We start from the raw sequence: 26,875 nt of genomic DNA, 5'->3' as shown, positions 1-26,875 counted from the left end.
ATCTGCATATCTTTGAATGAAGTCAGAAGTCACACGACACCAGATTATAGTCCAACAGGTTTATTTGAAATCACAAACTTTCGGAGCACTGCTCCTTCGTCAGGTGAAGTCATGAGCTTTCGGACCGTTGCTCCTTCATCAGGTGACTTCACCTGATGAAGGAGCAGCGGTTTGAAAGTTTGTGATTTCAAATAAATCTGTTGGACTATAATATTCCCATCAGGGAACTCACATTCTATGAGGTCCAGCTGGCTGAACTCATTACAGTCACTATATCCCTTGCACTTGGAGTCCAAGGACATGGGCTGGTCCATTTTCTTGGAGAGCCTCCTGGATCAGGTTCCTCCAACTATGTGTCTGATGTGGGCAGTGTGTAACACATGGAAGCTTGCCTCTTGCGTCGGGAGCACCTCAGTAGAATTTCACTCTCTTCTTCCAGTGGCAAAGGAGTCAAGGCAGTTACATCCATCATGTCCATCTCTGATTCTATGGACTCATCAACACTAGATGGAGAGGGTGAACCCACGATGTCTGGCGCCTGTTCCAAGGGACAGGGCCTGTTCTGCAAATTCGCAACTTTCATATGGTCCACATGCTTGTTCAGGATCATCGCACCAACCTGAACTTTAAATATCACTGGTCCTTACCTCACATCGACCATGTCTCTTACCCACGTGGAGGCACTTCCATGATTCATTCACCAGATTTCATCCCCTCAATCAAATTGTGTCTCTCACTTGGTGGAGTGTTGTCACCAGCCGTGGCGTTCCTAATGTCATTTCTTCCCCACCTACCACCGCCCTGAGGTCCAGGAAAATCAGACTTAACCTGGTGAGGAGTCTTCTACCCATTAACAACTTTGCCAGTGCTATCCCTGTAGATGCATGTGGGGTGGACCTAGAATCAAATAAGAACCATGACGACATAGTGTCTAGTGAGGCTGTAGAATGTATTTTCAAACCAGACTTCAAAGTTTGGACAACTCTTTCTGCCAGGCCATTGGATGATGGGTGGTAGGGAGCTGGCATGATATGTCGAATCCCATTCAACATTAGGAAAGACTCAAATTCCTTGTTCGTAAATGATGGCCAAAAACACTTCCAGGACTTCATGTATTAAAAAAGATGCATACGGCTTTTCTATCATCATCCCAGTGTTTGTTGAATGGACCCTATGCACATCCAACCACTGAGAGGGCATCTACGATGACTAAGAACATTGAAACCATGAAAGAACCTGCATAGTCGACTTGCAACTGACTCCAAGGATTACCCGGGGATTCAGGTGAGAAGAAGTTGCTAGTGGTATTTTTGTCTTTGTTGGCACTTTGGGTACTGCCCCACCAACGTGGCTAAGTCTGCGTCCAGGCCTGGCCAAGACATAACTTCTCACCAACATTTAATTCTGGAGATCTCTGGATAGCCCTGGTGGAGTTCAGCCAGTATTTGGCGGCAACCTTTGCTCAGGACAGTCACTCTTGCTTCCCATAACAATAAAGCTGTCCTCACTGGTGAGTTGGTCTCTCCTGGTCCAAAAAGTTTCCAGTTCTTGTTGTGATGGCCCTTTGGTTTCCCCAGTCATCACCAGTTGTTTCAGTTATGAAAAGACTCGATCTTTCTGCATCCAAAGTCTGATACTGTCAGCTGTGACTGGGACTGTTTCCAGAAAATTGAATAACATTACAGTTCTTCCATTGGCAGTACCACGAGTGGTTTATCTGCCAATCGTTGGCAGCTCAATGCATCCGCTTTTGCTACTTGACCTCCCGGACGGTGTTCTAACTTGTAATTATGAGCACTTAGTATTAGAGCCCACAGTTGAATACAGCCCGAAGCTATGGGTGGCACTGCCTTGTGCTGTTTAAGCAGACGAAGTAGGAGTTTGTGGTCTGTGATTATCACAAATTTTCATCAATAGAGATTTTGGTGGAACTTCCGGACTCCAAATGTGACCGCCAAACCTTCTTTCTCTATCTAGGTGTATACATGCTCCGCATTATCCGAAGTTCTGGATGCATTACCTATGGAGTGTTCCTCTCCATTAGGGACTTATGAGCTAATACCACTTCAATACTGTACAGGGAGGCAACAATTGTCAAAACCAGATCTTTCCTGGGATTATAGTGTATCAACACCTTAAGAGGATGACTGCTGCTTATTCACTTCACTGAAAGCTAAGGTTTATTTATGCGACTATTTCCAAGGCTGACCCTTTTTAAGGAATTGATGCAAAGGTACCAGGATGGAGGCCAGGTTATGTATGAACTTACCATAATAACTTACCAGCCCAAGAAATGACCTGAGGTCCTGATCAGAAGTGGGAGCCGGGACACTTTTGACTACCCATACTTTATCTTCCAACAAGTGTAACTCAGTCTCGTCAACTCTGTAGCCCAAATAGGTCTCTTTTTCCTTTCTGAGGCATACACCTCCTTCGGAAAAACGCCTTAGGACTTTATCCAAGTCATCCTTTATTTACACATGAACAGTCCTTGATTTTAGTACTGACTCTTCAGAATCAGCTCTCAGAGTGTCAGTATCTTTGATAGCCTGGTCACAGTGAAATCTAAATCTCAGATCCATCACTGGCAGGTGCTGCATGTAAGACACCTCCTTGGCCTATCTGAAACGCAAACAATCGTCACCATTCTTGATTGGTACTGCTGCAACGGAGTGCTGAGGTAGAACACAAAATCTCAGAATAACAGAATTTTATGTTGCGTGAGGCCATTTGGCCCATCACGCCCACACCAGTTCCATTCCCTAATGCCAATCTCCTGCCTTTTCTGTTTCCCTGCACACTAATAGTACTCAAATAATCATCAAATCCCCTCTTAAATGTCTCAATTAAACCTGCCTTCACCATATTTCCAAGCAGTACATTCCATACTGTAACAAGTTTCTTTTCCCTCATATCATCCTTGCTTCTTTTGCACACCGCTTTAAATCTATGCCGTCTCATTTTTTTTACAAGCAGAACTGCTGATCCCTGTCTATTCTATCCAACATTATCATGATTTGGAAATCTTTATCAAATCTCCTCTGAGGCTTCTTGTCTCCAATGAGACCAATCCCAACTTCTTCAATCTATCCTCATAACTTAAATTTCTCATTCCTGGAAACATTATTGCAAATTGTTTTCGCACTCTCTCCAGTGCATTCACATCCGTCCTATAATGTGGCACTCACGGGTGTACACAATACTCCAGTGGACGTGTATGAAGCATCTTGGGCAAGTTCAACATCATATCCCTGCTTTTACACTCTATGCTCCTATTAATAAACTGTACACTTTTTAAACTGCTCTCTCCGTCTTTCCTGCCACTTTCCATGATCTGTAGACATATAGATGCAGGTCCCTCTGCTTCCTGCACCCCTTTTACAATTGTACCCCTTAATGTGTCTTGTCTTTCTATGGCCTACCAAAGTGCATCACATTATAACTGTCTTCAGTGAGCCTCATCTCACCTATCCACCCACTCCAATTTGCCAATACCCTCTGTCTGCCTCACAGTTTACAACTTTTCCAACTTCAGTGTCATCTGAAAACTTTTAAATTATCCAATATCCAGATCGTTAATATAGATCATGAAAAACAGAGCCCAATACTGACCATTCCAGAACTCCACTGCAAAAACCTTCTTCCAACCCAAAAAATGTCCCATAATCATTACACTCTGTCTCATTCAGCTAATTTTATATCCATGTTGCCACTGTCCTCCTTATACCATGACCTACAATTTTCAAATTTTCCCTTTAGAAATGTGTGCTAAATCTTCCTAATTAACATAACTTTTAGAGTTTACTAATTTTACCGGAGAAAATTATTTCCAAAAGTTTTCCCACCACAAAAGTTAAACTAATTGGTCTGTATTTCCTCAGATTATCCTTACAATTGATTTCGAACAAGGTCATAATGTTTGCAATCCTCCAGTCTTCTGACCTCCTCGAGTTCAGGGAGGACTAAAGATTACAACCAATGTCCCCACAATTTCTACCCTCATTTCCTTCGTAATTCATGGATGCATCTCATCTGGGCCTTTTCAACTGATGTTCTCCTGGAAATGGATAGAAGCTCTGCCTCATGCTGATTGACAGGTTGTCATCTGTAAAATGAAAGTGGAGCAAGCAGCTCAATGTAGGTTGTTTCACCCCCAAAATTCACAGTATAGTGCAGGGAACTGGCCCTCAATGTAGAGTGGAGCTAATAGTTCAAATAAACTAAGTTTGTAGATGATGTTTCATATCAAGAATGAGCATCTAAGGAAGCAGCCATAAATTTATGAAAGGAGTTAAATTAAGCTAAACTAAGGAAAGAGAACAACAAAGGGGGAGAATTTGGAAAACAGAAACAATTTTAGAGAATTACTCTAGCCGCAACCGGGATACTCTGCAAACTGTCAAGAGACATCAACCTAAGTTATTGAAAAGTCAATTAAGAGAGTCAGCAAGAAGAAATATAAAAAGTAACCAATGTTAGGCACAATGTTTGTCTCACTCACATTCAAGAGCCGTGTTGGCACTAGGTTCCCTATGTCTCAGCATTGAGATCTACTATATAGCCAACATGCACATCTTTGAAAGACAACCGGCAGATCATTCAAACGAGCAAGATGGGATGGAGCACAGACATCTATATCTTCAAAGTCAAAATCATCTCCGTTGGGAATTTATTTACTCATCCAATGGCAAATTGAACTTCATCCATTTCTGCCTATAGCCAATATTACATTAGCGAGTCTCCCCATTAACATCAAGTTGCATGAGATATTTTTATAACTAATTTAATAATATGAATAATCTGAAGTATCATTCTAGATTATAATGGTTTTTAGACTGAAAACTTCAGGTTGAAACAATCTGTAGATGATCCCTTAGAGAATACCACAAATAATAAATTTGATATTCCAAAGGCTAAATGTAACATTTCCTTACCTAACACTGCCTTTAGTTGTTCTCAGAACAGTGGCAGCAAAACTTTGAGTAACACCCACCAAACTGATTCCATCCACTTCCACGATCTGATCATTCACCTGGATCCTTTATGAAAAGAAGATCAGAAACAAACATTACAAAAACACGTATATATACTGAAAAATAGGGAGAAAAAAATCTTACTAACTGTTATAGCAAAGTTGTTGCAGAAACATCTGAGACTCTTGGAAATACTCTAATAGAAAACTATTTTCCATTAACTAGTTTCATTCCCTGTTGATACTTGCAGAATTGCTGTCACTTTCTATACAAAGGATAGTGTATGTATTATGTAAATAGTGCAATATGCTACTATCCATATGGAAAACTGTCATGGAGACAACATTGTACAAGATACATGGGTGAACCTATTATTGAACAAAGTGAACAATCTTTATATTTTCAGTTTCTATCTTGTAGTCTGCATCAGTAAATAAACTAGACTACACAACTGTGCACTGCTAAATGTTGCACCAACCCTTACATTTATTTTGCCAAACATAATTCTGTAGGTCATTAGTAATAGTGTACTAGCCTTAGCATTTTTGACAAATATCATACCTAATGCAGTGTTACATTTGTCTATAGGCATTTCAGCTATCTTTTGCTGATGGAAGAATTGCACATACAAATGACCCCCTGAGAGAAAATAACTTTTGCTCTTCTCCATCTTAAAAGGGAAATCTCTTCTCCTTAAACTTTGTTTCTTGTTTGTGATTTCTCCTGTAACAGGAAACTTCCTTTCAGAATCCAAACTGTCAAATCTCCTCAGGACCTTATTTATCTCAATAAGATCATTTTTCACTCCTGTAAACTCCACAGGCTAAAGATCCAACCTGTCAACCTTTCTTCATATCAGGAATGAGTCAAGTGAGTCTTCTCAGAATTACTTCCAACACAATTTTATCTTTTTCGAATTAAGGAGACCAAAACTGTACATTGTACTCCAGATTCAATCTCACTAAAGCATTATAGAACTGCAGTTGTATAATTTAACTGTGTTATATTCCATTCCCCTTGCAATCAACATCAACATTGCATCTGCCTTCCTAATCATTTAATGCATCTGCAAACTAACTTGGTGATTTACATACCACGTCACCCAGATTCCTGTGTACCTCTGAATTCTGCAATCTCTCTCCATCTCCATTTAAATAACATACTGCTTTTTCACTCTTCCAGTCAAAGTGGACAAGTTTACGGTTTTCCACCTCATGCTCCAACTGTCAATCTTTTGCCCGCTCACTTATACCATCCATATGTCTCTTTGGTACTCTCTAACTCTCAATAACTTTCTTACCCATCTTGACAAATTTAGAGAGCAAACAGCCAAAGATAATTATATATTGCCTTCCCATTGAATATTAAAAGAAAATATCCAACAGATAAATCAACAGCAAGACTTTGACAGGTTTGTTATGAAAAAGGAGGAAGGGGTCTGCAAACAGGGTTGTGGATTGGGGTAAGGCAGATTTTATTATAAAAGGCAGGAACTGACCAAAACAGTCTGGGAACAGCTTGTTAAAGATAAATCTGTAGCAGAACAGTGGGAGAAAGTACAGGCCCGATATGTTCCCTTTAGGAGCAACAAGCCCAAAGAACCCAGGACATCTAGGAATATTCAGGGCTAGATAAAAGGGAAAAGAGAGATATATAGCAGGTACAAAGGGAGCAAAACAACAGAGGTTTTAGAGGAGAATAGAGAGTGCAGGGGAAAATTTGACGAAAAACAATCAGGAGAGCGCAGAGGAAGAACATGGGTGAACATTGAAAGAACAGAAAAAACACTGGTGGGCAAGATTGGGGAGGATACCAAGATATTCTACAAGTTGATCAAGGGGAAGAGGAGGGCCCATTAGGGACTAAGGGGAGAAATGTGTGCATGAAGCCGGAGGACACTGGTAGAGTGTTAAATGAGCACTTCACACCTGTCCTTGCTTGGGAGATGGGAAATGCAAATACAGAATTCAAGAAGATGGGCTGTGAAGTTCTTGAGCAGATTGACAGAAGCAGTGAGGAAGTTTTGAAGGTTTTAGCTGCTTTAAAAGTGGACACATCCTCAGGTCTGAATGAGGTGCATCCCTGCCTACTGTGAGAGACAGGGGAGAAAATAATAAGGACTCTGACCCAAACTTTTAAAACTGTTCCTGCCACAGGAGAGGTATCAGAGGTCTGAGGAAAGCTAATGTAGTTTCACTTATCAAGAAGGGCAGTAGAGATAGACCAGAGAACTATTGACCAGAGAGTGTTGCATCAATGGCTGGGAAGCTATTGGGGAAAATACTGAAGGAGAAAATTCATCGCAGTTTAGAGAGGCAACACTTAATCAGGGATTGTCAGCATGGCTTTGTCAGAGGGAAATCATGCCTGTCAAATCTAGTTGAACATTCTGAGAAAGTAACCGAGCGTGTCGAAGCGAGTAGGGGAAGTGATGTATTTCACGTGGATTTCAGCAAGGCTTTTCACAAGGTCCCACATGGGAAACTGATAGAGAAGGCATGGAATCATGGGATCCAGGGTAACTTGCTAATGTGGATCCAGAATTGGTTGAGTAGTACAAGACTGAGGGCGGCAGTAGAGGGCTATTTATGTGCCTGGAGCCTGGCGTGAAGTCACATACCTCAGGGATCAGTGCTGAGTCCTTTATTGTCTGTTTTATTCTTAAATAATGAAGATGAGGACATGGAGGTAATTAAAGGTAAGTTTGCAGATGACACAAGGATTGACCAAATGGTTGACAGCGAGAAGGAAGGTGTTAGGTTACAGGAAGATAGTGATGGATTGGTCAGATGGGCAGATCAGTGGCAGGCAGAATTTAGTCATGATAAATATGAGGTGTTGCACTTCAGAAGAGAGAGCCAGACAAAGGAATATTCAATGAATGGCAGGACATTAGGAAGCTGTGAGGAATAGAGGGATCTTAGGATGCTTGTCCACCAATCCCTGAAGGTGGCAGGGCAGTTTAATAGGGTAGCTAAGAAGACGTACAGGGCGCTTCAAGCACAGATTATAAGAGCAGGTAGGTCACGTTGGAACTATACAGAATTTTGATCAGGCCACAGCTGGAGTAGTGTGTGCAGTTCTAGAAAAATAGGAAGGATGTAACTGTACTGGAGGGGGTGCAGAGGGGATTCACCAAGTTGTTGTCTAAGATGGAGCATTTCAGCTATGAAAAGAGGCTGCCAAAACTCCGGCTGTTTTCTTTGAGCAGAGAATGTTGAGGGGGGCCTGATAGAAATGTACAAGATATGAGGGGCATGAACAGGATGGATAGAAAGCAGCTGCTCCCCGGTCGAAAGATCAAGAACACTGCGGCCCACTTTTAAACTAAGGGCAGGAGGTTTAGAGGGGATTTCAGGAAAAAGAACTGTTTTACCCAGAGGTTAATGGGGATCTGGAATGCCTAGGAGGGTTGTTGAGATGGGTAACCTCACAACCTTTAGGAAAAGTACTTGGACTATCATAACATTCAAGGCTATGAGCCTATTGCGGGAAAGTTGGACTGGTGTAGGCTGTAGCATATTTTTGGCGGTAGAGACTCAACTGGTCAAAGGTTCTTTGCACAATTTTAATATAACCAGCTCGTGAAGGTACCACACTTGACATGATTTCATCAACTTTGGTTGCAGATACTCGATATAATTTGATTTGTAAATTCTTGTAATTCTGCTAATGTTTTTAGGGTCAAAGGTAAGTTATCAAAGGTCAGACTGATACATCATACTAATGGCTGGAAGTGGACAGAGGTGCAAACTAACAAGTAAAAAGAAGCTTGAACAGCAGCCAGGAACATTGTGAAGGAAACCAGTTTTAACAAATCACAAGTGGTCACCACTACCGACAAATGTACCATAGGCTGCATCAGCCTTGGAGATGGTGGAGGGAGGCCTCGATCAAAGGCAACTATAATGAATGGACTAGTTTCTGAGCTACAGATAGGCAGGACAAAAACAGCAAGGAGGTATTACAGGCATTGGTCTCCAGATTTTTCTCCAGAAGGTACAAAGTTGAGAAAGATATTGAGAGGTGTAGGTTTGAAAAGACACAGAAGAATAAATGGTGAAATATAATGTCACCCAAAATGAAGGCCAAATTTTACCATCATAAGAACATAAGGACTAGGAGCAGGAGTAGGCCATCTGGCCCCTCGAGCCTGCCCCGCCATTTAACAAGATCGTGGCTGATCATTTTGAGACTCAGCTCCACTTACCCGCCCACTCACTATAACCCTTAATTCTTTTACTGTTCAAAAATTTATCTAGCCTTGTCTTAAAAACATTCAGCGAAGTAGCTTCAACCACTTCACTGGGCAGGGAATTCCACAGATTCACAACCCTTTGGGTGAAGAAGTTCCTCCTGACCTCAGTCCTACATCTGCTTCCCTTTATTTTGAGGCGATGTCTCTAGTCCTAGTTTCACCTGCTAGCAGAAACAACCTCCCTGCCTCCACCTTATCTATTCCCTTCATAATCTTATATGTTTCTATAAGATCTCCCCTCATTCTTCTCAATTCCAATCAGTATAATCCCAGTCTATTCAGTCTCTCCTCATAATCCAACCCTCTCAACTCTGGAATCAACCGAGTGAATCTCCTCTGCATCCCCTCCAGTGCTAGTATATCTCTTCTCAAGTAAGGAGACGAAAACTGCACACAGTACTCCAGGTGTGGCCTCACCAGGACCCTATACAGCTGCAGCATAGCCTCCCTGTTTTTAAACTCCATCCCTCTAGCAATGACAGACAAAATTCCATTTGCCTTTTTAATTACCTGCTGCACCTGCAATCCTACTTTTAGCGATTCATGCACAAGGACACCCAAGTCCCTCTGCACAGTAGCGTGCTGCAATTTTTTACCAATTAAAACATAGTCCATTTTGCTGTTATTCCTACCAAAATGGATGACCTCACACTTATCAACATTGTACTACATCTGCCAGACCTTTGCCCACTCACTTAGACTATCTATATCCCTCTGCAGACTTTCAGTGTCTTCTGCACACTTTGCTCTACCACTCACCTTAGTGTCATCTGCAAATTTTGACACACCACATTTAGTCCCCAACTCCAAATCATCTATGTAAATTGTAAACAATTGGGGTCCCAACACTGATCCCTGAGGCACACCACTAGCCACTGACTGCCAACCAGAAAAACACCCATTTACCCCTACTCTTTGCTTTCTACTGGTCAACCAATCCTCTATCCATGCCAATACATTACCTGTAACACTGTGCAACTTCATCTTATGTAGCAGCCTTTGGTGTGGCACCTCGTCAAATGCCTTCTGGAAATCCAGATACACCACATCCACAGGTTCCCGATTGTCCACCATGCAAGTAATGTCCTCAAAGAATTCCACCAAATTAGTTAAACATGACCTACCCTTCATGAACCCATGCTGGGAGTTCCCAATGGGATAATTTATATAAAGATGTCTTGCTATTTCTTCCTTAATGATAGATTCAAGCATTTACCCCACTACCGAAGTTAAGCTAACTGGCCTATAGTTACCTGCTTTTTGTCCACTTCCTTTTTTAAACAGTGGCATCACATTAGCTGTTTTCCAATCTTCGGGAACCACCCCAGAGTCCAGTGAATTTTGGTAAATAATTGCTAGTGCATTTGCTATTTCCGCCATCACCTCTTTTAGTACCCTGGGATGCATTTCATCAGGGCCAGGAGACTTGCCTAACTTTAGCCCCATTAGCTTGCCCAGATCTGCCTCCTGAGTGATAATGATAGTTTCTAGGTCGTCACCTGCTTATAACCTTCTTGCCATTAGTTTTCGGCATGTTATTTGTGTCTTCCGCAGTGAAGACTGACACGAAAAATCTGTTTAATGTCTCAGCTATTTCCTCATTCCCAGTTATTAAATTGGCCTTCTCATCCTCTAAAGGACCAATGTTTACCTTCACCACTCTTTTACAATTTACATATTTATAGAAACTTTTGCTGCCTGTTTTTATATTCTAAGCTAGTTTACTCTCATAATCTATCTTACTTTTCTTTATAACTCTTTTTGTGGCTTTCTGTTGGCCTTTAAAGATTTCCCAGTCTACTAGTTTCCCACTACTCTTTGCTTTTTTGTATGTTTTTTTTTCAATCTGATACTTTCCTTTATTTCCTTAGACATCCATGGCTGGCTCTCTCTTTTCCTACCGTTCTTCCTTATCACTGCAATATACTTCTGCTGAGCACTGTGAAAAATCATTTTGAAAGTCCTCCACTGTTCCTCAATTGACCCACCATAAAGTTTTTGCTCCCATTCTACCTTAGCTAATTCCTCCCTCATTTCTTCATAGTCTCCTTTGTTTAAGTACAGGACATAGGTACTGGATTTAACGTTCTCACGCTCCATCTGTATTTTAAATTCGACCATACTGTGATCGCTCCTTCCAAGAGGATCCCTAGCTGTGAGATCATTAATTATTTCTGTCTCATTACACAGGACTAGATCTAGGATAGCTTGCTCCCTCGTAGGTTCCATTACATACTGTTCAAGGAAATTATCGCGGATGCATTCTATGAACCCCTCCTCAAGGCTGCCATGACCGACCTGGTTTGACCAATCGATATGTAGATTAAAATCCCCCATGATAATTGCTGTATCATTTTTACATGCATTAGCTATTTCTATGTTTATTGCCCGCCCCACCACGATGTCACTATTTGGTAGGCTATAGACCACACCTATCAGTGACTTCTTCTCCCTGCTATTCCCAATTTCCACCCAAATGGATTCAAAGTTTTGTTCAGTAGAACCTATATCATCTCTCACTACCGCCATGATATCATCATTAAAAATCAGAGCAACACCACCTCCCTTACTTTCCTGTCTGTCCTTCCGAACAGTTTGATACCCCTGGATATTTAACTCCCAGTCATGACCATCCTGTAACCATGTCTCTGTGATGGCCACTAAATCATACCCATTTGCCATGATTTGCACCGTCAACTCATCCACCTTGTTTCGAATGCTCTGAGCATTCAGATAAAGTGCCCTTATGCCAGTTTTTGCACCTTCTTTTTGGGTCCTATTACCTCCATTACTAACAGCTCTTGAGTTCTCCTTCGCTTTAACCTTTTTTCCTTATTTTCAATGGAGTTGAAGATTCCCTGTCACCTGCTAACGATAATGATAATGATATGCATAAAACAATGATAATGCTGAGGCCCAGCACCAAAACTGAAACATGACACGTGCTTATGAGGGATGGTCGAGTTAAGGATGTGCAATTTATCTTAGAAGTTCTACGAATTTCCACAGTGAATTACATAACCTTGCCTCTACCTTAGGGAATGTATTTCACAGCTTAGAACCTCCATTTACAAAAGTGTTAGGCATGTTGGCCAGTGTAAAGCCCTTGAAAACCGAGAACGGTCTTCAATGAGGGTATCTTTCATCCCCACAACTGTTTTAACTGGGACTGAATAAGAACAGATCTAGCAAGCCAAATTGTTTCGTTGTAGACAGACACCTAGAGGTATGAACAGTAATACCTGAGAGTATATCACTAACCTAATAAAGCTACAACGGAACAATACCTGAATAAGCACTGGCAGGAGAAGGTTACAGACCGAGTTAAATATTTCCATACTTAGGAGATCAGAGCAAAGTTCTGGCACTCTATCCCATTCAAGAAACTGAGAAGACCAGCAAGTGAGTGAAAGACCACAGTTTCTAACTATCTTCAGTTGTAAGTGCAAAGCACATTATCTTATTCATGAGGAGCCATTTCTTGTGGATGCTTACGTTTGTCAACTTGGTTAATTTCACATGACATTAAGAAGTTGCTGCAGAAAATCCAGAACTAGCAAAAACCCAAACGACCACCTTTTTGTGGTAAGTAAGTGAGTATTTAACTTGTCCTACAGCTTTGCAGCCGAGTAGCTCACTATAGCTACTTGTGATTTATTTGTAAAACAATTGGGGTAAACTTCATTTACTTCACGCTCAAGGATGTTATTCTAGACCTGCTACATTTTTATGAGAGACCCATAAACATTATAAAAGTACCACCTTTTCAACTTCAATTTTTCTCACCTGCTATCCCTTTGAGCTGCTCCTCCCTCTGTAACGGTCTTGACAAAAATTCCTAGTTTTTCTAATCCTGCATCTGCTCCAACTCCCATTCCTATAATACTGATGCCGAGACCATCTTCATCTGCAGAGTGAGAAAGTAAAGAATTAATTTGGTACGGAGACAAGATCAAATAATACTTTGAAAACACAAGCCAGTGTTGCAGCACCTTCACCATCTAACATATTACTTATGTTTCACTAAGATTTGTGGGTTCTATGATAAATAATACAAAATCCAATCAGGCTAAACTACACTGACACTTATTTCATGTTAATGTATCCAATGGAAAGAGGCTATAGCAAACTTTTTCAACTGGATAGCCAATTGCATAACTGAGTGTAATCAGACCAAAACAGAGCCAGAGCCAGAGGTGGTGACACTTAGAGGTGTGCCACAAAGTTTATAGATATGGGAATTAAAATGTATTTTTTACATAAGCACTCTGGGAGAAGATTTTCAAGTACAGAAGGCTAACAGATTTACTTACAAAAGGCAGGGGAAGTGGACAGAAACTGCGACATTCAGAGGGATAGCAACAATATCTTGATAAAAGAGTACCATTTCAAAAATATCTTGAATTGGAACCAGAGAGAGCTCTGTGCTCGGCCAGTAGTAGGAACAGGATAAATGGAGAAGGCACAAATGGGCTTTATGGGCATGAAGGGCTTGGAAAGAAAATGTGTAGGGTCCTGGAGAAACAATAAAGGCAAATTCTCAATTAATGTTGGGGCAGAGGGAACAAGAAAGCACTCAGAGACAGGTGAATAATTGGCTTGAATCCTACACCCACAATAGTGGATAATTTAAATAAGTCTGATAGCACTTGATATGATCCTGCCATATCTGATGATAAGTCAATAAACTAGTCATTATGTCAGATATGCTCAAGTCTACGCTCCTTGGAAATGGGAAGATGAAAATGGAACCTGTACTAGAGAGAGTCAAGGGTTCACTGGGATAAAGTGCATCAATGGTGGAAATATGTAAGTGATTATACAGACGAACTCCTGAAATATCATGGTAAATGGAGGCCCAAAGACAAGGCAAATGGATTTAAAAAGTACATTTGAAAGTGCCTTTTCAGGAAGTTGTTTGAAAGAAAGTAGAATAGTCAGTGTGTCTTAAACATTGTTCTATCACTCAGAGTGGGACAGGAATTTTCAAATCTTAAATGCAAGATATGAAAGATTGCAGATGACGATTGGGAACTTTAGATATTGATTGACATAATTTTAGAGTCAAGGGTAAGGTAGAGGAGGAATCTCTGAAATATGCTTAGCAGAGCTTCCTTGATCAGTATACTTTTGGTCCTTCTAGAATGAAGACAATGCTAGATCAGGTGCTGGAGAATAAGATGGGACAAGTGGACCAAGTGTCGATGGGTGGAAATTTGGGCAAGATTGATCATTATATCATAAGATTTAGACTATCACTAGAGAAGAAAAAGTAAGGGGCAATCTAATATTTAACAGGACACTAGGTGATCCTTAAAGAGATGCTTCAGGTACAGGTTAAGTTGACTGAACATGGGCAAAAGACAAAGGAAGCAAAACAAAGCATCTTGGGTGATAAAGGGGATAGCGATATGACGAAACAAAAAGGAAAGGCCCATGGACCAGGTCAAATAACATAGCTTGTAAAGGAGGCAAAGTAGAAAATAAAACTGGCAAAAATAGAGTATAAAAAAAGGATGGCAGCAGACAATATAAAAGGGATACAAAAATCTTTTTTCAGCTTTTAATTAGTAAGCAGTGAAGTGGGTCCTAATATGAAACAAGAAGTGATATACGCTTAAAGGAGCAGGGCAAGGCAAGAATACTTAATTTCTTTGTTTAGATATTTACAAAGGAGGAGGAATCTGATCAAATGTTAGTCGAAACAGAGATTATAGAGGTAAGTATGAAAATTAAAGAGGTGTGGTATGGAAAGGTGGGTTATTTTCAGCATTGATAAGTCACTTGGTCTGAGTGGCTTGCTTCCCAGGTTTTCAAAGGAAATGGGGATGGACATAGTGAAAGGACTTGCCACCTTTTAATTTTGCCATGATGCGGGGGGGGGGCGGTGCCACAACACCAAAGAATAGCATTTGTGACATCCTTAGTCAAGAAAGGATGTAAAGACAGTCCAGTAACTACAAGCTTGTTATTTAACCTCAGTGGTGAGTAAGATTTTGCAATCCATAATCAGTGAAGAGGAGGCATAAAGTTGTGAAAAGTGATTGTTTTGACGAACACATTTGAAATTTGATGAAGTAACATGGCTAATTGATGAAGCAATTGCAGCGGATGTTGTCTCCATGAATTTTAAGAAAGGGTTTGCCAAAGTAACACATAAAAATCTGATCACCAAAATGGAGGTTGAGGGAATGGGAAGGCCAACGTCCAACTCGGTAATAAAATTAGCTTAAAGATGGAGCCGTTGTCATTGTATATGTTTGTTTTTCGAATTGGAGGGTAGGAGCCAGTGTTTTCAAAGGATCAGTGCTGGGACCGCTGCTTTCTTTGTTCTATATAAATGGTTATATAAAATATGGAGTCAAATTTCAAAATTTGCTAATGATACCAGAAGTGGAGAAATGACAAGCAATGAGGACGACAGGCCTGCAAAGTGGACAGACAAATGGCAGATGAAATCCAATATAGAAAAATTTTTGGCGATGCATTTTGGCAGAAGGGCTGTTGAGAGGCAATGTTTACTTAATGACATAATTATAAAGAATGTGCAGGAACAGAAGGGTCTGGATGTGCATGTTTACTGATCTTTAAAGGGGGTGCAACATATTGAGAGAATAGTTAGCAAAGCCCATGGGATCTTGAATTTCATAAAAACAGGCATTGAGTAGAAAAGATGGAACGTTACGCTGAATTTTTATAAACCTCTGGTTAAGACACAGTTAGAATATTGCACCTGGTTCTGGTCACCACACGTCAGGAAATATATGAAATTCCTTGAGAAGGTGCAGGATAAACATACCACCAGAATGGTTACAGGCATGGATATTTATTCTTAGAAGGTTAGATTGGACAAGCTCAAGTTGTTCCCATTTGTGTAATGGAGATTGAAATTATGACAGGCTTATATAAGGTAGACAAAGAAAATCCATTCCCATTAAGTGACAGGGTAAGGAGTAGCAGACAGAGATTCAAAATTAAAGATGCAGAGCGTGAAATGGACGATTGTTTTTTTACATGGCAAGTGGGAATGATATGAAACACTCTGCCAATGGAAGTGGTGAAACAGCTAATATCTTCAAATGGAAACATGCTTGGCACTTGGAAGTAAACTTACAGGACCACAGAAGGGTAATAGAACTAACCAGAATGAACTGCAGACAGCTGGCATGGTCACGAGGGGACCAAACTGTCTTCCTCTGTTCCATAAAAGATTGTATGTCTCCTTGGCTTGCACATGTTACCAACAAGTTAGCCCAACCACTCTTCGATCTCAAAAAACACTTTTAGCAGTAATTGCTCAAAACACAAACTAGTAAGCACAGGCAGACATATAACTCAATGGCTTGTATGTGGGAAGTGCCAAGTGGTCGTGCAGCTGAGACAGGAAGGTAAGTGGCGGTTGCAAACTTTACTGTGTTTCTGCTCCTATTTTGCAGGCTCCTCATCCCTGGCTGATACTACTTTGTGGACAGTGACAATGAAACCAACACTGGGGGAGGTACCAAAGTACCCTCATCATTTCAACGCATTAACTTTTCATGTAATTAGAACATTTAATACAGGTTGACGTTCAAACTAACAACAAAACTTCAACATAACTTTGATGGTTTATGTACATCATAGGTAGATAAGCTTCAATTGGGAGACAAGATATCACCGCCTATGAACTAAGATCGTCAGGCGAAAAATATCTGCTCAAGATGAATCAGTCCCAATCATTTACACTGCCATTTGACAATAATAAACAAAGATCAGCTTAATCCCAAATTTCATGTTTTTGACACAATGAAACAGAAATTAGGCAGACATAAAAACTAACTAGTAGGTTAGTTGATTGAATTTTGATCGTTTTCTTGCTTTTCAATATCTAATTCTATAATGTCCTTTAAGGAAGGGGATCTGGTCATTCTTACCTGGTCTAGCCTACACAACTCCAAGCCCACAGCAATTTGGTTAACTTTTAACTACCATATGAAATGGCACGAGGAACCTATACATATCAAGGGACAGTTAAGGATGGGCAATAAATGCACCCGCAGCCAGACTTGCCCACACCCTACAAACAAATAATTTAAAACAATTATATTACTACATATTTACTCAAAGGTCACAATCAAGATCCCAATGCCAAGAACGTAACCATTAGTCTCACAAGTCGGCAAGTTTCAGGATGGATTGCTTATCTCTGTTGAACTGACTGGTCTTTTAGTGATGCATTGTAACTATGCTGCAGCCAAAAAACAAATCAATATATTCAGGTTTCAGTTTGATTCTATATTATGGAAATGAGAGCAGGCATTTTCCCACAGAATTTATATCACCCCTCAGTTATAGTTTTAAACATCATTAGGCCCATCATCATTCCATGTTAAAAAAAATGTATACAGATTCCTCTTAAATCAATAGCAGAGTCACAGGTTGTCGCCATGACAGTCCTGGGCCGGTTTCACTCTCGAATGTAAAGGGGCCTCTGCATGCAGAATGACAGACAGCCTGTTACAGACAGCCACCCCATGTCCAATACAGACAATCACAATGTTCTGTTAATCAGCTCACCTCTGCTTCCTATTTTCTCTTATTCAATTCTTGTCTCCGGTGTTGTGGAGGAAGTCGCACGTGATGGATTGGTCAAATGACAGGTGATAAGCCTTACGGTCTTTTGTCTTAATGCGTGGATCACTTGTAATAAAGTGGATGAATTTATCTCATAAATAAATATAAACTATTTTGATATAGTTGGGATGCCACCCATTGGTGGTCATCTTTTAATGTTCTAAAGACTATGGAACAGTCCCTATGGATTGGAGGATCACTAATGTGATCCCACTATTTAAAGAAAAAGGAGGTAGTGAGAAAGCAAGGAATTATAGACTGAGATAACAAGATGTAGAGCTGGATGAACACAGCAAGCCAAGCAGCATCAGAGGAGCAGGAAGACTGACGTTTCTGGCCTAGATCATTCTTCAGAAATGGGGGAGGGGAAGGGGATTCTGAAATAAATAGAGAGAGAGAGGGAGGCGGATAGAAGATCGATAGAGGAGAAGAAAGGTGGAGAGGAGACAGACAGGTCAAAGAGGTGGGGATGGAGCCAGTAAAGGTGAGTGTAGGTGGGGAGTTAGGGAGGGGATAGGTCAGTCCAGGGAGGGCGGACAGGTCAAGGGGGAGGGATGAGGCTAATAGGTAGGAGATGGGGGTGGGGCTTGAGGTGGGAGGATGGGATAGGTGGGAGGAAGGACAGGTTAGGGAGGAGGGGACAGGCTGGGCTGGTTTTGGGATGCGGTAGGGGGAGGGGAGATTTTGAAGCTTGTGAAGAACACATTGATACGATTGGGCTGCAGGGTTCCCAAGCGGAATATGAGTTGCTGTTCCTGCAACCTTCGGGTGGCATTGTTGTGGCACTGCAGGAGGCCCAGGATAGACATGTCATATGAGGAATGGGAGGGGGAGTTGAAATGGTTCGCGACTGGGAGGTGCAATTGTTTAGAGCGAACCGAGCGTAGGTGTTCCACAAAGCAGTCCCCAAGCCTCCGCTTGGTTTCCCCGATGTAGAGGAGGCCACAATGGGAACAGCGGATACAGTATACCACATTAGCAGATGTGCAGGTAAACATCTGCTTGATGTGGAAAGTCTTCTTGGGGCCTGGGATGGGGGTGAGGGGGAGGTGTAGGGGCAGGTGTAGTACTTCCTGCGGTTGCAGGGAAAAGTGCTGGGTGTGGTGGGGCTGGAGGGGAGTGTGGAGCAGACAAGGGAGTCACGGAGAGAGTGGTCCCTCCACAAAGCAGATAAGGGTGGGGAGGGAAAAATGTCTTTGGTGGTGGGGTTGGATTGCAGATGGCGGAAGTGTCGGAGGATGATGCGTTGGATCCGGAGGTTGGTGGGGTGGTACGTGAGGACGAGGGGGATTCTGTTTTGGCTGTTATTGCGGGGAGGGGGTGTGAGGGATGAGTTGCGGGAAATGCGGGAGACACGGGCGAGGGTGTTCTCGACCACTGAGGGGGGGGAAGTTGCGGTCCTTGAAAAACGAGGACATCTGAGATGTTCGGGAATGGAATGCCTCATCCTGGGACCAGATGCGGCGGAGGCGAAGGAATTGGGAGTAGGGGATGGCATTTTTGCAGGAAGGTGGGTGCGAGGAGGTGTATTCTAGGTAGCTGTGGGAATCGGTGGGCTTAAAATGGATATCGGTTTCCGGTTGGTTGCCAGAGATGGAAACAGAGAGGTCCAGGAAGGAGAGAGAGGTATCAGAGATGGTCCAGGTGAACTTAAGGTTCGGGTGGAAGGTGTTGGTGAAGTGGATGAACTGTTCGAGCTCCTCGTGGGAGCACGAGGCGGCGCCGATACAGTCATCAATGTAACGGAGGAAGAGGTGGGTTTAGGGCCAGTGTAGCTATGGAAGAGGGGTTGTTCCACGTAACCTACAAAGAGGCAGGCATAGCTTGGGCCCATGCGGGCACCCATGGCCACCCCTTTTGTCTGTAGGAAGTGGGAGGAATTGAAAGAGAAGTTGTTGAGGGTGAGGACGAGTTCGGCTAAGCGGATGAGGGTGTCAGTGGAGGGGGACCGGTCGGGCCTGCAGGACAGGAAGAAGTGGAGGGCCTTTAGGCCATCTGCATGGGGAATGCAGGTGTATAAGGACTGGATGTCCATGGTAAAGATGAGGTGTTGGGGACCAGGGAATTGGAAGTTTTGGAGGAGGTAGAGGGCATGGGTGGTGTCACGGACGTAGGTAGGGAGTTCCTGGACCAAGGGGGAGAAAATGGAGTCGAGATAGGTGGAGATAAGTTCAGTGGGGCAGGAGCAGGCGGAGACAATGGGTCGACCAGGGCAGTCAGGTTTGTGGATTTTGGGAAGGAGATAGAAGCGGGCGGTGCGGGGTTGGGGAATGATGAGGTTGGAGGCTGTGGGTGGGAGGTCCCCTGATGTGATGAGGTTGTGGATGGTTTGGGAGATGATGTTTTGGTGGTCGGGGGTGGGGTAAATTATAGACTGGTTAGCCTGACATCTGTAATAGGGGAAATGCTACAGGCCATTATAAAAGGTTTAATAGCAGAGTACTTAGAAAACAATGACAAGATTGGAAAGAGTCAGCATGGATTTATGAAAGGGAATTCACGGTTGATGAATCTGCTGCAACCTAGGTTTACCAGACTGATTCCAGGATGGCAAGACTGATGCTGAAGACAGACTGAATTGGTTAAGATTCTATTTATTAGAGTTTATAAGAATGATTGAGGGGATCTCATAGAAACCTATGAAATTCTAACAGAACTACACACAGTAAACACAGGAAGGATGTGCCCAATGGCTGGAGAGGTCAGACCAGATCATGATCTAAGCATATGGGGTAGACCAATTAGGACTGATAGGTAGAGAAATTTCTTCAACCACAGAGTGGTGAGCCAGTGGAATTTCTGCCACAGGAAGTGGTTGAGATCAAAATATTGAATGTTTTCAAGGAGTCAAATAGGGCTATCAAGGATCAAAAGGTATGGGACGAAAACAGGAACAAGGTATTGAGTTGGATGATCAGCTATGATTGCAATGAATGATGAAACTGGCTCAAAGGACCAAATTTCCTACTCCAGTTCATATTTTCTACATTTCTATGTGACTGTGCAGTTGCAAGTCTCCTAAATGTCTACAAAATGACAAGCCAGAATTACTGCACATCAACCTCAAATGGTAAGTTCCTTCTCTCTTGCACTTGTTGCTCCTCCAATTCTAAATTCTGTCTTTAGAGGAATAGCAAGATCTGCAGATTGGAAACTAGTGACTGGAGAAGCTGGAACAGTCAGTATTGGAGAGACAGAATCTGAGACTGCAAGTGAGCTCTGTGTTAACCACCCTTGCTGCTCTGCATTCACTCCCAATCTTAGCAACTATCAGTTTAACTGATAGTTCACCTTTTTATAAAAATCTGACAGTTACTGATAGGTAGGTATTTCTAATAGACCCAATACTTTTTTTGTTCCAAAAGGGTTGAATAAATTAGATGCAGAAATGATATTTTCTCTGGCTGGTGAGTCTAGATCCAGAGGTCCCTTTCTCAGGATACAGGGTAGGCCATTCAGGACTCAGAAGAGGAAAGGTTTCTTCACTCAAAGGGCTGTGAATCTGTGGAATTCTCTATCATGGAAGACTATGGAAGCCAAGTTGCTGAGTACACTCAAGAAAAAGATAGATACATTTTTAGATTTTGCAGACATCAAGAGGCAGAAATAAGGCATTACAGATGATCAGCCATGACAATATTAAACTGCAGAGCAGGCTTAAAGGACCAAATGGCCCACTCCTGCTCTCAGTTTCTATGTTTTTAGTTACATGATGAGGAAGGAAAGGTTTAGATTGTTGAGTTGCAGAAGATTATGACAGATTTAGATAAGCTAAACAGGGAAAAAAAAAATCTTCTTTTTCACTGATGGCAGAGGGACTAGGAGACAAAGATTTAAGGTTTTGGGCAAGAGATACAGGGGAATATGAGGAATAACATTTTTTCTCTAACACAGCAAATTGAAATGATCTGGAACATGCTATCCACAACGTCAGCAGATGCAGAAGCAATCAATGATTTTAGAAGGAAATTGGATGACACACTTGAAGGGCACAAACCTGCTGGGTTAATGAAATCACACAAAGGGGGTCTCATGACACATGATGGTGTCCTTATCCCTGGACCAAAGCACCTGAGTTCAAGTCCCACCTGCTCCAGAGGTGTGTCAGAACATCTCTGAAAGGGTTGATTAGAAAAGTAGGTTGAATAAAAAAAATTAGGGATCATCTTGTGGCGCAGTGGTAGTGTCCCTCCCCAGACCAAAAGGCCGATGTTCAAGTCCCACCTGCTCCAGGAGTATGTAATAACATCTCTGAACAGATTGATTAGAAAAATAGGTCTTCTTTTTAAAAATGGATTCAAAGGAGGTCTCATGACACGGTGGTAGTGTCCCTACTTCTAGGCTAAGAGACCTGGATTCAAGCCCCACCTACTCCAGAGGGATGTAATTTTAAACTACATTCAATTTTTAAAAAATGGAATCAGAGAGTGGATTCGGACAGATTGGGTTGCTTTCTGGGGAGCCAAATTGGGCTCAATAGGCCGAATGGCTTCCTTTTGTCTCGGACATAACTATGACTCATAGGTTGGTCCATTCAGGAAGGCACTGAACACAGTAAAAGACTTTGTCAGGAACACGCAGAGGCGAAGTCGAGGCATTTGAGGGAGTACACAAACCTCAAAACAACTCATCTACCTGATCCTTCAAGCACCAGCTTCCCCGCATGTGGGAGAGTCTGCAGATCGTACATAGGACTTATCAGCCATCTCAGAAACCATCAAAACGAATGGAAGTCATCCTCAATCCCAAGGATCTGCCTAAGAAAAGACATTGTGAGGGATCTGGTGATGGTAATGTCTCCCCTTGACATTCAATGACAATTGGAGATGGTCACTGTCTGCCACTTGTGCTGTACAAATCTTACTTACTTATCTGCCCCAGTCAGAGTGTTATCTAGGTCTTGCTACATATAAACGTGAACCACTTCATCATCTTAAGTGCTGTGAAAGAACGCTGCATAATCCTCAAAACAGCTCCACTTCTGACCATCTAGGTGGGTTTGACATCAATGAAGCAACTTTAAATATACAGGACGCTGAGGGGGATGACAGGATAAATGTTGAGAGGATGTTGCTGCTAGTGGGGGAATCTCAAGCTAGGGGACACAGTTACAGAATAAGGGCTTACTCATTTAAAATAGAGATGCAAAGGAATTTCTTCTTTCAAAACGTAGTGAACGTCTGGAATTCTCTATGCAAGTGCGGAGACGAGATCACTGGAAGTATTTAAAGAGATAGATTGATTTTTGAAATAAAGGAGTTGAGGACTAAAAAAACTGGCACAAAACAGGAGTTGAGGTCTGGGCATATTAGCGACGATCTTATAGAAAGCACAGAAGACATGAGAGGCTAAAATGGTGTGGACCTATTTCTCAGGTTAAGGAATTGAAGATGGTTGGACCGACCCAAAGGAATTACTACAAGTATAACAGGGGCCTGAGTGGATTGGGTTCCAACAACCACAACAATCTTCCTTTCTGCTATTATAGTTCCAACCAGTTTTCCCCAATTCCCATTTACTTATGCTTTGCTAGGGTGCCTAATGTCACACTCAGTCAAAAGCAGCAGTGATTCAAGGGGAGTCACTTATTTCTGAAATTCAGCTCCTTTGTGCATGTTTGGACACTGGCTGTAATGAAATCTGGAGCCATGTGATTTTGAATATTGATGAGCAGGTTGTTGCCAAGTGATTGCTACAATAGAAAAATCAACATCATCACACTTATAAAAATTGAAAGTAGATTGATGGGATAGTAACTGGAATGATTGGATTTGTCCTTTGGTAGTCAGGACACCTAGACAAATTTTCCAAATTGTCAGGCATATGCCTGTGTTGTAACTGTACAGTAAAACATAGCTTAGGAAGCACTAATGGAACATTAGTCTTTAACTCAAAAGGATTTGAGTACAGGAATAGGCAAGTATTATTTTAATTGTAAAGAACTTTGGTCAGACTGCAACTGGAATACTGTGTGCAGTTTTGCTCTCCTTGCTATAGGAAGGATACTATTGCCATCAGGGGAGTGCAAGAAAGATTCACAGACTTCGTTCCGGGATGGCACTGTCATAAGAAGAGAGATTGGGGAAATCAAATTTTCTTGAAACTTCAGAGAATAGAAATGATCTTGCTAAAATCTACAAAATACTTAAAGAGATAGACCGAATAGGTGCAGGCAAGATGCTTCCCTCAGTAGGGAGTACAGACCAGGGACGTTATTTCAAAATAAGGGAGAAGCCAATTAAGACCAAGATAAGGAGAATTTATTTGATTCAGAGGGTTGGAATCTTTGGAATTCCCTCCCTCCGAATGGCTGTCAAAGCTCAGTCATTGAGGATGTATAAAGTACTGATTGACAGTTAGCTATTGTACAAAATAAAATCATTCTAATACCCCAGGTATTAGGATTGCGAATAAACATTTTAGATACTGCAATATCCTTAGACAAACCTGAGAACAAGTGAAGAATCAGAACAGTTGAGCAGATTATTCAGTAATCATCCATATTAACTGTACCTAAGACAAACTTGAGATTTCTTATTGTTAACATGACGTACATCTTCAAAAAATTACGTCTAGCTTTCCCTATCTTCCAATGTACTACATAATTTTACAATGTAGAATGCAGTTCAGGCAATCTCAATCCTCAATTTTAAAAGAACATGGAACTGAGATGGCTCATAATCAAGAAAGCTTTTCACTGACGGAACTCAATACTTCGCATGACATCATTTCTTGCATTGCCCTCCAAGCTTAAAAGATTGACATGTGAACTACAAACTTCCCTGCAAGATAACTTTGTAATTTATTGGTGCACAACTATATTCATTACTCAGAGAGAAGGATGCATTCGAGCTCTTCTCTTTGCTCAATCAACTATGATGTTGCATGTAAGAAGTAAATGAACAACTGCCAGCTAATGACTGGGAGAGTAGGAATACCTTAATTATTCTTCAAGTTTCAAATATATCAGCATAAAATTATTTGAATAAACATTAGCTAGAGTTGATCTTCTCTCCTGCAAAGTATTTTAATAAAACGTAAGTCCTTTACATATCGTCACCAGCCTTAAAAAAAGGTAATACCTTACAAATTGGTTGCTGATGCACACAAAGCAACTTTCATCCAAGTTTGCTGTTGACCCACTTGACCTCAGCTAGATTGGTACAGAGATGCTAAAATTAGCCTCAAAATCTCTTGACTGGGGAAACAAGGAATAAATCAATCCTCCAGCATTTCCAGTCATAAATTACATATTCTCTAACTGTGATCACATTATCACTTCTTGATCTGTCTACAAATATGTTCAACACCTTCCCTACATTAAAAGCAAAATACCGCAGATGCTACTTCAAATGCAGATCTGAAACAAAAATAGAAAGCGCTGCAGAAACTCATTATGCCTGGTAGCATCTGTGGAGAGAGAAACAAAGGTAACATTTGAAGTTCAATGACTCTTCTGAGAACAGTTCTGAATAGGAGTCACTGGATTAGAAATTTTAACTGTTTCTCTCTCCACAAATGTTATCAGACCTGCTCCAGGACTTTGTTTATATTTCATTTCTCTTTTGTTTAGCTCAGTGGAAATGTTTCTGCTTGGTTTCACTCTACTAGATTGTAACCAGAATGCCTGCAACAATGGCTCATCTATGGAGCTGATATGGATTGCTTTCTGTGGAGTCCAGCAAAGATTTATTCTTGCCTCATTGTTATGGATATGTTGTCACCTGAGCAATACCACGAGAAATTATAGCAACAACTTCCATATATAAGCTGGCAATATGCAGGTCCACTCTAAAACCTTACGAATGAATCCAATTCACACAGCCATTGTTTCAGGCCTATCCAGCCAATTCATAACTTTGGTATCCCACTCGACCGTGAAGTTATTTTACAAACCTATATCCTCTCTACCTCTGAAACTCTGCCCAATCCATTCTACTCAACTTTTACAAAGCTCTCTTGATTGGTCTCCATTCTCCAATAACTTCGGCTTCACCAAGTCTCCTTTGCCTGTTTCCTATCTTACATAAGTGCCAATCATTCATTACTCCATTTCCCAACTGTTCCAAATAAAGGTTATCCACATGTTTTAAACTGTTATTGCTCCTCCAAACTCTCTAACATCCTCCCCTTCATCTACCCAGGCCTTAATCATCTCTAGACTCTGTGCATTCCCCCTCTTTTGCTGCACAATTTGCTACTGGATTTCAGACAACTAGGCCCTACATCTGGAACTTCCTCTTTAAATCTTCCCTCCCACAAGATCCTCTTTAAAATCTAACTCTATGACTTCAATCACTTCTTTGGCTCAGTGCTCATCGACCAGATGGCACGTAGGAAGTGACAGAAAGCGCTTTCCTTTGTTAAATACGATACATTTAAATAAATCTTTTATGATGATACTATGGCTTTAAGAGGTGTATTTTGTCCTTTTTTTTAAAAAGAGAGGTTTTTAAGGCAGAGGTTGCGAGCAGTCTACACAGAGACACTAGAGTAAAAAGTTTGTGAGGTCTTGGTCGTGTTTTAAAGTTGGAACAATAGAAGCAGCTTGAATAGACGTGGTCAAGCTCTCACAGAACCAAGATTTTTAGTTTTTTTTAGTTTCTCAGTAGCAGTTGTTGCTGGGTCTCAGCAGGGTTTGGAATCTGCAATACATCTCTCCCTGCTACATTCTCTCAAAATCTGCTCTTGATACTTTTCCTCCTGGACTGGAGTTGCATGTGAGACAATCTGTTTTTCTGAACTTGCCTTTGCTGAGGCTGTGATGGTTACTATTTAGTAGTAAAATAATCTATTATTTTCTTAAGTTTTCCAATAAAGTCCCAGCTAAGCCAATTCTTTTCTTTACGTTTTCTTTTGTTGTATTTTAACTAAGGTGCATTAATAAAGTGTGTTTTGCTTCAAATCCGGTAGTGTGGCCAGTCGAACTGCACCTGGAATGTAACACTTATACTTAACTTTTTTCCTTATTTTAAAGGTAAGGTCTAGGCTATCTTAATATATTTTGAGGGGGTTTGGTCTGGTCCATAAC

At 41.4% G+C, this 26,875-nt stretch overlaps 1 protein-coding gene across 3 annotated transcripts in view; it reads right to left on the bottom strand.

Moving 5' to 3' along the window:
• Positions 1-26,875, bottom strand: part of ppp1r9a (protein phosphatase 1, regulatory subunit 9A) — a 265,269-nt gene that overhangs the window by 147,545 nt on the left and 90,849 nt on the right. For all 3 annotated transcript variants that reach the window (XM_048610696.1, XM_048610710.1, XM_048610703.1), the window contains exons 3-4: positions 13,018-13,138; positions 4,935-5,039 (exon numbers count right to left, since the gene is read on the bottom strand). In XM_048610696.1, coding sequence (XP_048466653.1) covers positions 4,935-5,039; positions 13,018-13,138 — 226 coding nt within the window. The remainder of the gene's footprint in view (positions 1-4,934; positions 5,040-13,017; positions 13,139-26,875) is intronic.

Source organism: Rhincodon typus, chromosome 2 (genome assembly GCF_021869965.1).
Source record: "Rhincodon typus isolate 14 chromosome 2, sRhiTyp1.1, whole genome shotgun sequence".
NCBI lineage: Eukaryota > Metazoa > Chordata > Chondrichthyes > Orectolobiformes > Rhincodontidae > Rhincodon > Rhincodon typus.
The sequence above is the reverse complement of the archived record's forward strand: the minus strand, read 5'-3'. Positions and strand labels throughout refer to the sequence as shown.